Source organism: Pogona vitticeps, chromosome 2 (assembly GCF_051106095.1).
Source record: "Pogona vitticeps strain Pit_001003342236 chromosome 2, PviZW2.1, whole genome shotgun sequence".
In the NCBI taxonomy this organism is placed as follows: Eukaryota; Metazoa; Chordata; class Lepidosauria; order Squamata; family Agamidae; genus Pogona; species Pogona vitticeps.
Window position 1 is genome coordinate 140,529,600 of NC_135784.1, and position 16,480 is coordinate 140,546,079.

Below are 16,480 nucleotides of genomic sequence, written 5' to 3' on the forward strand. Positions count from 1 at the left end.
AAGAGCTGTGTAGGGCCAGCTACCTTCCAAAGAATGACCCTCCAAACAACTGGATAACTTTGCTGTATAATCAAGAATGAAGCCTTCCCCTTAACAGCAAAGGCACATGTGAATCATAGTAAAAGTCAGGGTGGCAGATGTAGAGTGAAGTGGAAAAGCAATCAAACCAATTCTTCCTTGTGTATGTTCTGCCAAATTACCAGAACAGTCCAGTAAAGTACAGAGTCATGTGGAAACCAGGCTAGTTCCTGGTGGGGCTCAATGAAATTGGGATAACATTTGCAGGGACACTGGTTATCCTGCACCACTAGAGGCCAGCACAGAAACACGCCACAAGGACAGTAGCAAAATTTCCTTTTATAAAGGTAAAAACGGTGCCATGACAACATTCTGCAGCTGAGGCAGAGTTAGAGACAAAAGCCCTGGGCAGAACTGTAGCCACCCTCCTCCCAGTCCATCAGCCTGTCTCAAAGAATCCATTTCTGTCCATCAGATGAACTCAATGCCCTCATATTTGACAGAACCAATGCGAGTTTCAGGCAGGAGGCAACGGCCGTCCAGCATGAAAGCAGTGATGTAGGTGGCCACATGTCCAGCATCCTCTTCAGATTTTAGTGCCACTATTATCTGGTCATCGGTGTCAGGGACAAACTTAAAAGAGGAGAAGCCATGAGTGGGGATGATATCACCAACGTGGTTCACAGTGATATCGGCAAAGTCAGGTGTGGAACTGAGCAGTAAATTGGTGCCACGGCGCTCATCCTCCTGCTCATTGTAGCGTCCATGACTAGCACGGCGGGGCAGAAAGAACCAGTGCTGGAGTCTCTCACTCCAGGAGGCAGACTCATGGATCAGGTAACCTGGGAGGAAGGAAAGAGAAACAGATTATCAGCAGTTACGAGAGTGGAGACATATACCATATTTTCCATGTATAAGATACTTTTGTCTAAAATCTTTAGATTAAAAATTGAAGGACTGAAGTAAGAAGGGGGGAGGGATCAAAGCACTTCGATTCCCGCTTTTCCCCTCCACTTTCTTCACAAGAAAGTGCAGGGGGAAAGCAGGAACTTTCTTGTCACTTGCTAAGCCCTGCTTAGATTTCTTAATTTTGGGTTAGAAAGGGGGTGCGTCTTATACACAGAAAAATACGGTACACTGAAGTAACAGAATTAAGAACTTATCAACTTAAAGTCCTGGGGGAAATGCTGGTTAGAATTATTACATACACTAACACAGTATCTTATAGCAATCATAGTGTGCCCAAGAACAAATTGAAGTATGCGCAAGAAGAAAGAAGTGGACCTTACTCCCTATCCTTCCCTCTTTAAAGGCATCTGTAGCTTACCTCCCCAAATTCTTCATCATCTGTTCTCCTTCCTTTATGCCCCCATCAACTCTGGTGCTTAGCAATATGAAATTTTTAGGAGGAAAATCATATTGGAAACAGAACTACAGAAAATACATAGGTATGTGCATATTTATCCCAAGTTATTCAAATCCAAAAATTCCCCTACTGCTTACCTGGGGGTTTGATTCCAGCAGCAGTCCTGAGGGCATTGTAATTGGCCACCCAGTTCTCATGAGCTACATCACCTTTGTAGCCAACAACTTTCACCCATTCGGGGTTCTCATTCAGTACCTCCCCTGTGGTCGTTGTCCATTCCTTGCCCAAGCCTCCCACGTACAAATGCTCATCCTTCACTGCCAGCCACTCTGCCTTAAACCCTGGGCAAAAAAAGACAACAGTTCAAGTCAACATTGAGTTGATTGTCCAGTTAAAAGACAGACATCCTGGATAGATGGACATAAGCTACTCTTGTTCCCTCCTGAGAAGAATGGCATATATATTTCAGCAGGTTATTTGAAGCTACGTCTCATACTACAAAAGCTGCCCATCTCATTGCATTCCTCATCCAAGACTTTACTCTGCTCCCTAGTGCTTTCGGAATTTGGATGAGATGTATGGAAAGGCCTTTTCAGTTGCAGCTTCATACTGTTAGAATTCTCTCTCTAGCAAAGTTTGAATGATTTGTTCTCTTTGTTGAGTATTTGGAGGGCATTAAGACTTTCTTACCTTACCTTAGTTTTCACCTTCTCCTGGTTTTATTCCTTTTGATGTGATTTCATGTTATTTTAAACTAAACCACTTTTACATAGGCTCTATGCTACTGCTTTCAACTACTCTGAAGCTCTTAGCCTTTGCTTTTTAGTTCCTGACTGTATAGCTAGGGGTTTTCTCATATACATGTGTTACTTAATTTGGGAAGTTGACTTGGGAAACCTTTTTAGGACCAAAAAAGGAGAGTAAAATACAGTGGAACCCCCGTATCTGCAGGGGATTGGTTCCAAGCCCACCCCCTGGATGCTTAAAAAGCACAGATACTCACAAACACTGAGCAAACATCTAGTAAATATGCTTTTAAATTTAAATTAATTAATTTCTTACTTATATGGGAGGACAAACTTTTTTCCATCAGAAACTTTTCCCCTTTTATCAAGCTAGCAATTCTCCCTTAGCTTCTCTGTGAAACATTACTCCAAGTACTCTGAAGATCTGGTCTGGCCCCAAGGAATGGATCTGCCAGAGCTTAAAATGCTTCACGTGATTCAGTTTCATGAGACAAACACTTTGCTTTTAACACTATGATTTTAACACTCTGCTTTTAAACTTTATTACTTGTATGGAAAAAGGAACATTTTTCCTTCAAGAAACCTCCTCCCCTTCTACCAAGCTAGGAAGAATTCTCTCATAGCTTCTCTGTGAAACCTTGCTTCAAGAGATCTGAGAATCTGGCCTGAATCTGAGGAATGGATCTGCAGAATTTAAACAGCTTCTGGTGATCTAGTTACATTGACTGCAGGTGACCGTGGATAAGTGAATCAGTGGATACTGAGGTTCTACTGTAATTGCAAAAAAAAAATCAGTTATTTTTATCTCATAAGGAATACTCTTAAAAAAATAAGTGGTCCCTCAGCCCAGTGGTAAAAAAAGGGGAAGTAACTGAGTTTAGTACAGTTTAACAGCTGAAGAATACTGTAAAGGAATTGGAGGACAGCGATATCTGGATCAAAAGACATGGTAACTCTGTGACACAGAAAAATTAGAGGCAGCCTCAGGTATATCTGGAACTTTGATAAAATTAGGGTTGATACATATGTCAAGCAATGAACTTGCACAGAAATCAAAGTCAATTCATCATGAGCTCACCTTTGTCAACAGTGCCATCTCCATCAGATAAGATCACCCAAGGTACTGCCTTGGTGCCATCAATCTGGTAGACCACACCAGTGCGATCATCCACAGCATAGAGCTTTCCATTAAAGACTATGAGTTCAGAGAGCTCCATGCCACGTCCTTTCTCAGCCAGGTGAGATTCCAACATTTCATCCTTGGTATCCCATTCAACAGACACATGGTCACCACTAGATGACAATGTCAGGTAACCTTTCTTCAGGTAGCTGAACCAGGTATGCTCACCAGAACCCTTGGAGTTCGTGTCAAGGTCAGCAATGAGTCCGATGCGGTAGCGTACACCTTCTGGGATCCGCTGAGGTGGCGAAAGTGGGTAGGTGTCATTGTACCGCTCATGAGCCAGTGAACTGAGCTGCCAATTATGAGCATTGGGAAGAACGGGCCTGCTTGCTGAGGGCGAACGCTGGAAGCAGAGTAGGAGTAGCACAAGGACCAGGGCCAGGGAGGTTGCCACAATGGCCTTCCAACGCAAGCGGAAACGGGGATCAGCTGCTTTGGTCATGGACGCCAGCACTGGGAGGCTGCCCACGCTAATCCGCAAGGGATTTAGAGAATCATCCCATTGCAGGCGTGGGCGCACTGGGACGGGCATGAGCCTGAGGTTCCTGGGAACCTGGGAAGGAAAGAAAAGGGTCAGCAAGGGTCAGAAGGTTGCAATCAGGTGGGTGAGAGGAGAGCAGTGCAAGACAGAGTGTTGTGATAACCTGCCCATGTCTATGGGAGAAGTAAATGTGAAAATAATTAAGAGTGGCCTAGTTTTGCAGCAGCAAAAGGAAAAGCCAGGCAATTGGGTCAGGAACGCTGCAACGGAAAAGAAAAAGGGCAGGGCGTGGCTCTTCCAAGGAGAATACAGCACTGCTAAGATTCCTGCTGGAGCTGCAGGAAATTGTTCAACAGAAACTGACATGCAAACTGTGAACTGAGTAAAGCATTTCAGTGGACTAATAATCACTTCTCTTTTTGCAGCTTAACTGCTTACTTCATCACACTATCAAACCTTTTATAAAAGGTTTTTTTAAAAAACAGTGAAGAAAATGTAAAACAGCCTTAACATCTACCATTAATACTGTTTTTCTCATTCATCCTCCATGGAGCTCAGGATAGAATTTGTGTTCCTATTCACATTTATTGGGGGGGGGGGACTTTGTCAAGTGTCTTAGGCTCAGAGACAAAAACTGTCCCACGATCGCCAACAAACTTTGTGTCTTTTTTTTTTACTGTTATTGATAATCCTTGGACAAATCAACAAAAGCAATTATAATGCAAAGACCTATAACTCAATTACTTATATAATCATATAACAATAAATTTATCTCTGTGAACGATATAATCCATTCCTATAATCCATTAACTCAAGGATTCTATCAAACTTCAAAGGTTTCACGCCAAAAATCCAGCAAAACCTCATATTTCTCATTCAAATACAACTTTTTTAAAAGCCCCAACAAATGGTCCCAAATCTTAGCAACATTCTTTTTATTTCTCTCAAATCAGTCTGAAGCGAGTAGTCAGTTTTCCATCACTGCTTCTGTCCATATCCTATAGCCTTGGGTCCTTTTAAGGGCAAAGAAAAGATAAAAAATGTTTTAAATAATAAGTATTTTAAATAATTATACATAAATATTTTATTATATGAACACAAATATTTTACAAATATAAATATTTTAAATAAATATAAAAAGTATCATTAGGGACTACCTTTTCCCATGTTAACTGTTCATCCAATCTATCACTTCATCCCAGAATGATCTGACCTTTCAGTAGGAGATTCACATGTGTTTCAATGAACCTTTTGATCCACAATTTCTCCAAAATACATCTGGTATCACCTTATTAATCTTACGAAATTTATATGGCACGGCTGCTATCTATAAGCTGTATTTAACACAATTTATTTGGGTCTGGTTAATACTAGCTTTGTGTTTGAATGGGGATTCGAAATCTACTCTCCCCAACATAAATTATACAATCAACTCACACGATCTCTTAAATCTGCCAAAGTGGAGTATTATGGAATCTTTAAAACTACAGGCTGGAACTAAATTAGCCAAAGGAAACCCCCCCCCCCAAAACAGACAAACAAACAAACAGGCAAGCTCTTAACTCACATACAGTAATTTGTTCCCAGCAATTGAGATTGACCAACACCAATCAATCAAAGCTCTACTAATTAAATAACTGCACAAAGTAAAGTTGCCGTCCAAACAAAAAGGCACACAGAAGTGGGAATCAGGAAAAGAGGAGAAAATGGAGGCCACTTGCCCTTCCCGGCCAGGAACACAACCCACAATTCCTGGGTCCCAGAAGCCCCGTTGCTCCAACTCCCTTCTTATTGATTCAGTTCCTAACATGAGCCTTCTAACTGCAGACAATAAAAACCGGGGAGTCGTGGCTGCACCCACCAATAAAGGATCTCCCACCCCAGAAGATTGGTTTTGTGCATCATTTTGAGTAGGAAATGCCAAAGCCCGAGGCCTTCCAGACCTGTTCGACTGCTCCCCGCTCATAACTTGCTGGCAGTTCTGGGGATCCAGATATACCTATAGATGGTAACAGGTGGCAGAATACTGTTCCTGAGCACAGCTCCCGGATCCAGGAAATGAAATCAGGAAATGTCATCAGGCCAAAGATTGCCGACTTGCCCAACCAGTTCCGCATAAAGATAAGACAGGCTTTCCTTCCTGTTCTGCCTGAATAGTGAGTGTGGTATAAGGCCTCAGGTTTTGCAAGCAATAGGATCCCCATAATTCATATCATGTTGGATCCCACCTGTAGCACTTCATAACTATCAAACTATGACAACTGCTCAGGGTTTAGCAGCATCACAGCTCCCAAGTTGTACCAAGTTGGGTTTTTTTTTTTTGCTTTTTTTTTGTGCTGGTAAAAAAAACTACAGTACTGTGCACACAATGGCCTCACATTCCTGTTCCAGTGTTGGTCTTATCATCCCAGACATTGGAACAGAGAGGGTTCTGTTTCCACAGCCTCGGCACGCCCCATCTGGCAGCCTTGGTTGAAAACTCATCGGCTGGGCCTTACAAACCACTAAAACCATCTGGGCCCTTATGATGCTCATCTGGGGCAGCTGACCAACTAGAACCCAAGACTAAACGTATAGGCGTACTAAAGTCCTCCAAGGATAGAACTGCTGGGCCAAGATATGACCAGAAAGAGAAGGGGTATCTTACTGCAAGTGTTGGATGGCTGCAAACATCCAGAAAGCCCTCTTGCCACATGGTCGTCGGTAGAGAAGGACATGCAGGTAAGTATAAGCTGCTGATGTGGGTGTTAGGCATCAACACGGAGAAACACTTAACCTCTGTCACGGCTTCCTCAACCTGGTCCTTTTAGATGTGCTGGACTCCGGCAAGAGCGCACAACCAGCAGCCCTTGGATGGCCCCTGGATGGCCCCTGAAGCCAGCAAGGTCCCACCCACCTCCTGATGCAGTTCAGCTGATCACTTACTTGGCTGCAAAGGAAAAAAAGCTCTCTCCCCTGGCTTCTTAGCAAAGATCATTAGGAACGAGATAGGCAACCATTACTGTCCTCTTTCTGAGACTCAGGTTTTATTGCTGCTGGAAGGAGTGACCATGCAGCAATCTCAGGGGCACTTAGTGGGAGACAGGAAGGGATTTTGCCAGGATCACTAGATCTCAGGCTTAAACTTCCTTGCCCCCATTGCACCGAGTTGTCTGTGGTGGGTGCATCCTCCACCATCCGTGGATCGTGACCCCTTGGGGCTTAAAACAGTCCTGCATTCCCAGCTCGCCGTTGCAGTCATCCTGCTCAGCCAGCACAGCCAACAGCCATTGGGGAGGGGACGGGAGGGGAGGGATGCGCTGCCTTGGGGTGCCATCTTCCCTGCGCAGCATCGCCTCTGGGCCTGCGAGGAAAGGGGCTGCTGATTGGGGGGGTGAGAGAGTGTGTCCGTGTGTGTGTGTGATCCTGACCCGACTCCACCACCGTTGTGCCCCAGGTATCCAGGGCGGAAAAGGCGCTGAAGGATTTGGCAGGAGCAGCAAACCACGCCAGGGAAACCACCCAAGGCAACGCCCCGCCTCCGAGGCTGGAAACATGGGTGGTTGGGACGGCCGGCCGGCAGGCTTCCCCCCCCCTCCCAAGCCCAGCTGGGCGACCGGGGCCCGTGAGAAGGGAAGGGAAGAGCCGGCAAAGGAAACCCCCCTTCCCAATTGTTCTTTGCCAGGTATCACGTCAAAGACAATACAGACAACGCGAAACCGGTCATCCCCCCTCCCCGCCGCCGCCTTCTCCTCCCCAGCAACCACTCACCGATCAGGCTCCTCCCCACGCCGGGAACAACCGGAGGGAGGGAGGGAGGGGAAGGTCCTTCCGCGGCACACCCGCCCTCCCTCTTTTTCGCTCGCTCTCTTCCCCCCGCTCGCTCCTCCGCCCTGCCTCCCTCCCTCCCTCCGCAAGTACTACGAATCCCAGCATGCATCGCACCTAGAAGACGACTACGAATCCCGGCACCCCTCGCGGCCTAAAGGAAAAAAGACGACTGCTCCCGCGCCAGGAAAGACTTTTTAAAGGAAATAAACTACATTTCCCACCATTCATTGCACTAACGACTGGGTTGCTCTAGGGCGTTTCGTCGTGAGGTCGGCTGGTCCGCTATCAGGAAATGGTCTTTAAGCGTCCCTGTTCATCACCGACACTAGGCGGTGTAAGGAAGGGCGCAGGCTTGGCTTTTTTCTTGCCACGGTTGCTGCTGTCCCCCGGGAACCTTCCTTTCCAGGGCTGGCCCTGCGACCGCGCCGTTGGCAGTGCTCGGTTTCGAAGGCCTCTCAGCGCCAGGCATTTGGGCCGCAGCCGCCTGACAGGCTTTGTTCTCTACAACAGGAGCTAATTTTGACAGAGAGCATCCTAGACCGCGCGGGACTGAGGATGATGAAAAATTGTTTTATTTATTTATTTATTTATTATTTTTATTTATTTATTTAAAATACCTTTAACCTGACTTTCTCATTTTATTAAAATTGCTTACATCATTAAAATATTTAAAAGTAAAAAACTTGTGTGTAAATATTTAAAAAGAGTTGACCAAATATATTACAAACAGAAAATAAACACTGAACATATGTTTAAATGCAACAAGACACAACAAGCCATTAAAAAAAACTCTCTCAGATAGCCAGTCCCAAAGGAAAAACCTGCCTGATAAGAAAGGTCTTCCTCTGTATTCGCGAAGGCTTTCACGGCCGGGATCTAATGGTTGTTGTGGGTTTTTCGGGCTTCTTGGCCGTGTTCTGAAGGTTTTTCTTCCTAACGTTTCGCCAGTCTCTGTGGCCGGCATCTTCAGAGGACAGCAAACTGTGCTCTTGTGTAGTTTGGCTAGGGCGTCTTCCTCTGCTTGCAAAAGGACATCAAAAATGTGCCCATCCTGGCCTTCTGTGGGAGGGAGTTCCAAAGTCTGGGAGCAGGAACAGAGAAAGCTGTCCTGTGTCCCCACCAAACACTGGTGGTGGAACTGAGCAAAAGGCCTCCCCGAATTATCTTAATACTTGGGCAGCCTCATAAAGGGAGACACAATTGTTAAAATGGCTTGGACCCAAGACACTTAGGGTTTTATAGGTTAAAACCAGCACTTTGAATTGTGCTCAGAAACTAGCAGCCAGTGGAAGTGCTGTAAGAGGGGAATTATATGATACCTGTAACTAACCCCAGTTATTGATTGGCTGAAGTTTCCTAAAACTAACTAGGAGCATGGACGTAGTTCCTACTCCAGTCCTCTGAAGATGCTGGCCACAGAGACTGGCGAAACGTCAGGAGGAACAACCTTCAGAACACGGCCAAAGAGCCCGAAAAACCCACAACAACCATCAGATCCCGGCCGTGAAAGCCTTTGAGAATACATTAACTAGGAACACCTCTGACTTGTTTTAAGTTTCACTGTATTCATCTTCGTTGAATCCATCACTAACACAAGACAATGAGCTAGAGCAGGGGTCTCCAAACATTTCACACAGAGGGCCACATAATATATTTGTGAGGGCGAAAGAGCATGTCCAGGTATGCCTGCACTCTTGCCCACCTGCACTCCCGCCTGCACACATGAATTTCCACACACCTGTGCCCCTGTCCCCACACATCTACAGGCCAGATATAAAGGTCAGGTGGGCCGGATGTGAAGCAGAGGCCGTACTTTGGAGACCCTTGATCTAGAGACCAAGCAGCTTCCTTGGACTTAGATGGGGAGGAAGTACAGAGTTGGGTGTCACTGACATCCTTTTCAAACTGAACTCCAAACTCTCCCAGCAGTTTTGTGTAGATATTCATAGCATAGACAGAATTCTGACGGATCCTACATGCCAACATCCAAGGTGTTGAACAGGAGTGTTCCCCCCCCCCAGCTACACCTTCTGATTTCTCCTGGAAGGACTGGAGCCACTACAGAATAGTGTCTCCAAGTCCCATCCCAGTGAGACGTCCCAGGAGGTTACTCTGGTCGATGATATCAAAGGTTGCTGAGAGGTCCAACAGTGACAACCAGCAAGATTATGATGAAAGAGGGCACTTTCCTCTCATTGCAGAGATTGGGAGGGCTCCAGCCCACTCTGAATACAGTTTCTTTTCAATACAAGGCAGAAGACACAGAAGATGGAACCCCTCTCCCAGGTCCTAGCAGTGGATATTGCTAGTGGTTGGGGAAAATGTTAAAACACCCCATAACTTGTGCAGTTGTAACTGGGGCCCTGGAATGTTCTTTTCAAAAAGAGAGAAAAAAGTTTATGACTTAATGTACGCTTAACATTTAATACCTGCCTTGTGGAAGGAGGCCTTTTCAGTTCAATGCCCCACTGTGCCTCCCTTGGGCAAGCAGCAATGTCCTGGAAGGAGGAAATGATAAACCATGTCTACTGTAAGTAGTCTGTATTGAGAAAAACCTTGGAAAAGGTCACCATAAGTCTGAATCAACTTGATGGCATACAGTTATTATTCAGATAGAATATCAGTCCTTAGGCATGCCTGTACAGAAATATACAACTCAAGAGCACTCAGTGCACTGCTAGCTTAGCTGCACACAGGTGTGTGCCCTGAATGCTCTGAAGTGTGGTGCCAGGTTTTGTTGTTTGCTGCACTGCTATCATTCCCCAGCAAGAGAGAAACATGTTTTGGTCATACACTTCCTCCCTTATATAGTGAGCTACACTGTCACAGAATGCCCCCAGAAGAAGGGAATAGGAGACCACTTCTGAGTACTCTCTACCTAGAAAACCCTGAAAAGGGTCACTATGAGTCAGAATTCACTCAGTGGCACACAATTGTTGTTTGTTCCAAATACGTTTAAAAGTTCCATATTGTTTGTTTTGAGTCTACATCCAAGAATATACACCTAGGAGTCCTGGCACTGGAATAGCACAATCCCATTATGAATTCTGTAGTGACTCAGAATAACATGTCAGTTCAGAACCAAGTAGTCATAGTCTTAAGTAATTGTAGATAAGAACTCATGTGATTAAGTCCCCTCTGACCTTGCACATCCAGAATTCAGCTCCTAACAAGGCTCTTCCTCTGTTCTCTCAAGTGGAGGTATCAAATATATTTAAGGAAGGAGAGCAGTTGTAGAAGAAAGACATTTGACAAAAGGACTAGGGTGGGAGTAGTGGGTATTCCAAGAGATGGATAGGGAAAAACTTTGAATTACAGTCAGATGCCTCTGAAATGTTCTTGCATAAGATAAAAAGGTAGAGAGGTTAGAAGGAGAACCAATAAAGCACTTTTTAGTTCAGAAGTGAACTTTGAAAAAAAAAAGGCTTTGATGTGAAATCTGGCTTTGTGCGAGTTCTTTTTAAAAGCATGGCTTTGATATAAAACCATATTGCTTGAATTAAATGGGTTTCTTATGTCTCCTTTCACCCCCCTCTCCCGTGAGCCAGGAGATGACCCCACCTCTTGTGGAGCGCTGTCCATTCCCGCAAAGGGGAGAGCGAAGGGGATTATGGACTGTCAGCTCCCTCAGACAATGCCGTGGATTCCCTCAAGGGGGCCAAGAGGGAAGGATTGTTCAAGGGCCCGGGGGGGGGGGATAGAAGAGCTAAGAGACCAGTTAGAAAAGGCTGGAAAGAAAGAAGGAGAAGAGAGGGGGATAAAAAAGAGAAAGAGAGAATATACAATGGAAGTAGAAGTAAGGAGAAGGAGAGGAGATAAAAGAACAAGAGACACTACCACCAGGGTGTGAATGGATCTGGTTAGAATTCCCCTGGATGCAACGGTGGGAGAGCTTGGAAGTACCTCAGGCAGAAGCAGACCATAGGTGGATAGTGGTGATTCCCCCAAAACCTTCGTACTGGGGAGAGACCAAGACGAGGGAGTGGAGAAGGAGGTTAAGGGAAGAGAGATAGAGAGCAGAACAAGAAAGGCGAGAAAGGATAGAATGGCGAGCGTGGGAGATGAATAGGAGTCCGGGACTGGGAGAACCTGGGAAATCATAGAATCAGGGGAAAGGATGAAATTGGGGGAATTTTTGGGAGAAGCGCCCGTGTCCTTGTTACCTGTATGGACAGGGATGAAAATAAAGGACTGGCAACTGAGTAACTGGGCCCCTGGAATTCAAGTTTTGGAAACCCATTTGTTCAAGAGGAATGGAAATCCTTGCCGCCCCAGTCGGAAGGAAAGGAGAAAGACTATGTCCCAGTTGAAGGAGACTGTTTATTTAATAGTTCTAGATTAATGTTTAGCTATTGCAACCAATATCAGTGTCCATGTTTAGAGCTGTAGGAATACAAGCAAAGGGGAGACCACCCGAGTTTCAACCTGAACCCTCACACACACCTTTGAAAATGCGATTTGGTCACATCACCTTCATATAAAAGTTAACTGTAAAAGAGAAAGTGAGAGGAACCCAAGTCATTTTTTTAATGTTCAGGTTTGTTTGTCTATTTGTTATTTTTGTCCTGCCTTTCTCTCAATTCGGGGATCTAATATTGGTCTTCCAATATACTGTACTCAGTCAAGCAGTTTCTTTATTACCTAAAATGTTATATTATGCTGAGAGAGTTTTTGACATCTCCAGCATTTGACATCTCCAGCATTTTTCACGATGATAGATATTAGGAAAAATAAACGGGAAAGGAAAATATGAGGAAAGGAAAATTTAAAGTCCATTATCAGGGTGTTAACTTTATTAGGCCATATTTTTAAAAAAAGGCATCAAATTGTGTATACTACTTTTCACAGGCAAGATTACTTCCTCAGAGATGATATTATAAAGGGAAGAGGGAACACAGATGAGGAAAAGGAAGGGATGAGAGAGAAAAGGAAAGAGAGAGAAAGAGCATGTCTTAAAGCCTTTACATTTGCATCCTGTTCCAGCCACGAGAGAAACAGATGTTCTCATCTCTCTCAGATGACCTACACTTGGGGTGGTGAATTGTAGCCTGAAGTAGCCACTATTCAGTTAGACAACAAAGAGCTGAGGAAAATATAGATCTGAAGAAGTGGACTTGTCCATGAAAGCTCACATTAAAATATTGCAGTTAGTCTTTGAGGCACCACAATGTTTTTTCTTCTTTATTTTTTTAAATTTTCTTTTGTTTTTGCCTGGCAGATCTTCCAATGTTGGAAATATAGCATATGGATATCCAGGGTGGTGTAATGGGTAGAGTGACACTAGGATTCTGACACCCTATGTTTGAATCCCTGTTTGGCCTTGGAAACCCAAGGGATGGGAGTGAAACTGATAAAATCACTCTTTAAACATCACATTTACTTTGAAATCCCTATTGGGGCCACTGGGTTGCTTCTGACTTGATGGCAACATATTACACAGTGAATTTTGTCTTGCTTTGAAGTTAATGCTTCCTTATTAGATGGAAATATATGCTCAGGGCTGATTCCAAATTTCAGTGGGCCTCTGGGCATGGCTTTACTGGTGGCTCTCCCGCCACCAAATGGCTGTTCACTTCCCCTCCCGGCACCACTTTCGCTCTTAGCACTGCAGGTGGAGTCAAGTGCCAGCTCAGTTTCTACAGGAGTGATACCATCTGCTGGGGAAACATATGGGACAGCCAGTAAGAATAGTTGGCAGTGCTTCTGCTTAGGAGTTAAACCCCTATCCAGCTGTGAGGCCACCTGCCCTCACAGATTTCCCATGATACTGTGCCATCATGATGAACTTTGGCCTGCTTGATCATCTAAGATGAAAGCTGTGGAGCCATTCTGGCTGGTGCGAGAAGGTGGAAACAGACTTAGTCTGAAAAAGTTAGGTTTCTAGGCTCTGATTTAAGTGCCTCTAGTTGTGGAATTTCCATGTACTCTGTCGTATCAAAGCTAGATGCAAAATCAGATTCCATGAACGTGTCTAATTCTAATTCCCTTCCAAAGTCAGCTAAACCACCACTGGCATATGTTGATTCCTATATTAATTATGTGATGAATGAAGAACTATTCTCTTTTAACTGTCCCTTAATTGCCTGCAAGTCTGTTTCATTGGAGGATTCCAACTTCCTCGTATGAAGAGAAGACAGAAAAACCTGGGCAGAGCACTAAATCCTGCACCATAGTGAAAATTTGTTAAAAGAGTGAGTTGGGAAAAAACAAAGTGGTTAGAATTAAAAGTGTTTTCCTTGTTCACATGTTCCAGTTACAGAGATTGTTTTGTTTGTTTGTTCAGTCGTTTAGTCGTGTCCGACTCTTCGTGACCCCATGGACCAGAGCACGCCAGGCCCTCCTATCTTCCACCGCCTCCCGGAGTTGTGTCAAATTCATGTTGGTTGCTTCGATGACACTGTCCAACCATCTCATCCTCGGTCGTCCCCTTCTCCTCTTGCCTTCACACTTTCCCAACATCAAAGTCTTTTCCAAGGAGTCTTCTCCTTGGAATTGTACTTGCCTGGATTCAGGTCAAGGCTTGCATCTCCAGCTTTCTTGCTGCTGTTCAGTCCTATGTCAGGAGCACTGGTTTTGAATTAGTCTTAGCTCTCCTAATTTCATTTTGGAACATGGCTATCTGCTTAGGGCTTTATTTTGTTCAGGGAACTATTAGGGGAATAATTTCATCCCGGACTATAGCTTGGTTTTTCTTCTTAATGAGTCACTGGTGTTTTTAGGTTTCCTATGAACTATGCTAGGCTTTTGCTAACAGCCGTGACCTACATATGTGAGGAGGCTGGGTGTTAGTCAGAGAGATGTGTTTTTAAAACAGCATGACAAACTCAGCCTACTGAGGAGTCAAACAAGAGGGGATTCGGATTTAGCGGATCATCTTTGCTCGGGCCTTTGTTGACTGCTTGTAGAGCAGAAATGGCATTTGCTCACATTTCTGCTCCTGAATAATGATATTGAATGTTATTAATAGTGAGACAATCAATGCATTAGGTGCAGAAAATTAGCTGTCTCAAACAGCATGGTGTCAGGATCAATTACTTGTGCCGCTCCCCAGAGTGAAGGCTTATGTCACAGTTGCTTTGATTACCAGGCTCCCTGCCCTATGTTTCACTGTCCTCTTTAATGTAACTCCTCTCTGATGCTGCCTGAACACTCATACTTTATGTAAAGCTATGTGTCCTTATAGAGTCAGCAGAACCAGGACTGCTTTCTTTGGGCCTGTCTAGACAGGCATAGGTCAGTATTTGGACCATGTTGGCACAGTTTGGTTCGATCCAAATTGGATCAACCCATCCTGCCCATTTAAGAGCTGTCACTCTCTTTTCTGGTACAAGGCCAGGGGCCTTTGAGTTTTGTTTTTTTGTGTGTGCATGATCTGGCATGCTCCTAATTATTCTATTGTGTAGCCCGTGCAGACAACCACTTTGCATCCAAATGGAGCTGTGGGTGGTGTTATCAGAGGTGACAACTCTGTTACATAATAGATGGGTTGTGATATTAAAAGGGACGATGGAGAAACCACCTCCTCTATTTTTGTTGTCATCTTTTAAAAATAAATCACTGATGTAGCGCAATTCTAATACCATGTTAGGCTGATGCATTGCTATTTTGATACACCACTTACTTTAGTTAACAACAAAAAGGATAACCACTGTGTTCCACTGAATGACAGCTGTGAGAAAAAGGAAGGAAGGGAGCAATGTTGATGCCATGGGCTCCACCGTCACAAGCCCCAACAGACCCTGGGCTGAGGAAAAAGGCAGGAAAAGGGGTGTTACCTCCCATCTCCTCAACCTTCACCCCACTGCCGTGACCTCTTTTTGTTGTTATTTATTCGTTTAGTCATGTCCGACTCTTCGTGTATTCATGAGTAAACCAGGTAAACTTACAAACAAAGAAACCAGCAAGCCAAAGACCTGTATGAAGCTTTCTTGTCAGAGAATCTCCAGTCTGAATGGAAGGATTACTCAAGGGAGAGATAAAAATAGATCACATTGAAAACAACAGCGTGTTATGTGTGAACCAGACTGCTCCAAATTCCCGTCTGGACAGGCCCTTAGAAAGGAGGTGACAAGGCACAAATGAAAGGAGATGCAGAGGAAGAAGAAGCTGCAAAAGATACAGCCAGAAATGGGGAGAACTTTGGCGCCCACTGAAGTGATGGGAAGAAAACAGTGGTAACCTGAATTCCATAGCAGAGGACATTTTGCTTTGCGTGCAGAACGTCCCTGCCATGTCCATTAAAAAAAAAGAAGAACACCTGGAAGCAAATGGTTGGTGCCGTCTCTGGGCTGAGACCCTCAAGAGCCACTGCTAGTCAGATTATTAGACAAAGAGGCTAGGCTGGTGGAAGGCAACTTCCCATGTTTTTAATTCTTTGGCGGTACAATTGAGGAACCCAAGGCACTTAAGGGTATGCTTTAATCTTTAGGGGATCAGTCCTGCAACAGCTGTAAACTGATCTGAGAGAACACATACCTGAAGACAAGTATACCCGAAACCTAATTCTCTCCTTCCCACACCTTTTAGTCTAAGGCTAGAAGATGCTAACAGCAGGCTCTTTGCCTCCTTTCCACTGCTGAACCGCAGCCTTCTGAGGACTCATGCTATCACACCATTGGCCACCATTTATATTCCCAAAAGCATGCGGGCAGCATACCCATGCACACTTTTCAGCTTTGTAACTTTCTTTATCCCTGCATAATTTCCCCACCTTGCATTCCCTCTTGTTTCGGTTCCCAAGCATGTATGTACAGAACATGCCCTGTTTTTTAACCCTGCTTTTTGGTTGAAAAGACTCTCAGATTAGCTTATTTATGTATTTAAAATATTTTTATCCTACCTTTCTCCTTAAATAGAACCCAAAGCGGCTCACACCA

At 44.5% G+C, this 16,480-nt stretch overlaps 1 protein-coding gene across 4 annotated transcripts in view; it reads right to left on the minus strand.

Moving 5' to 3' along the window:
• Positions 1-337: 337 nt before the first annotated feature.
• CANT1 (calcium activated nucleotidase 1) overlaps positions 338-16,480 on the minus strand; it is a 40,144-nt gene continuing 24,001 nt past the window's right edge. The window contains exons 1-4 of one of the 4 annotated variants that reach the window (XM_020813923.3): positions 7,545-7,675; positions 3,209-3,866; positions 1,522-1,725; positions 338-860 (exon numbers count right to left, since the gene is read on the minus strand). In XM_020813923.3, the coding sequence (XP_020669582.1) occupies positions 490-860; positions 1,522-1,725; positions 3,209-3,845 (1,212 nt within the window). In that variant the 5' untranslated portion in view covers positions 3,846-3,866; positions 7,545-7,675 and the 3' untranslated portion in view covers positions 338-489. Of the gene's footprint in view, positions 861-1,521; positions 1,726-3,208; positions 3,867-5,737; positions 6,138-6,441; positions 6,642-7,544; positions 7,676-16,480 lie in introns of those variants that run through there. The other 3 variants (XM_020813915.3, XM_020813907.3, XM_078384263.1) reach the window with 3 other exon arrangements.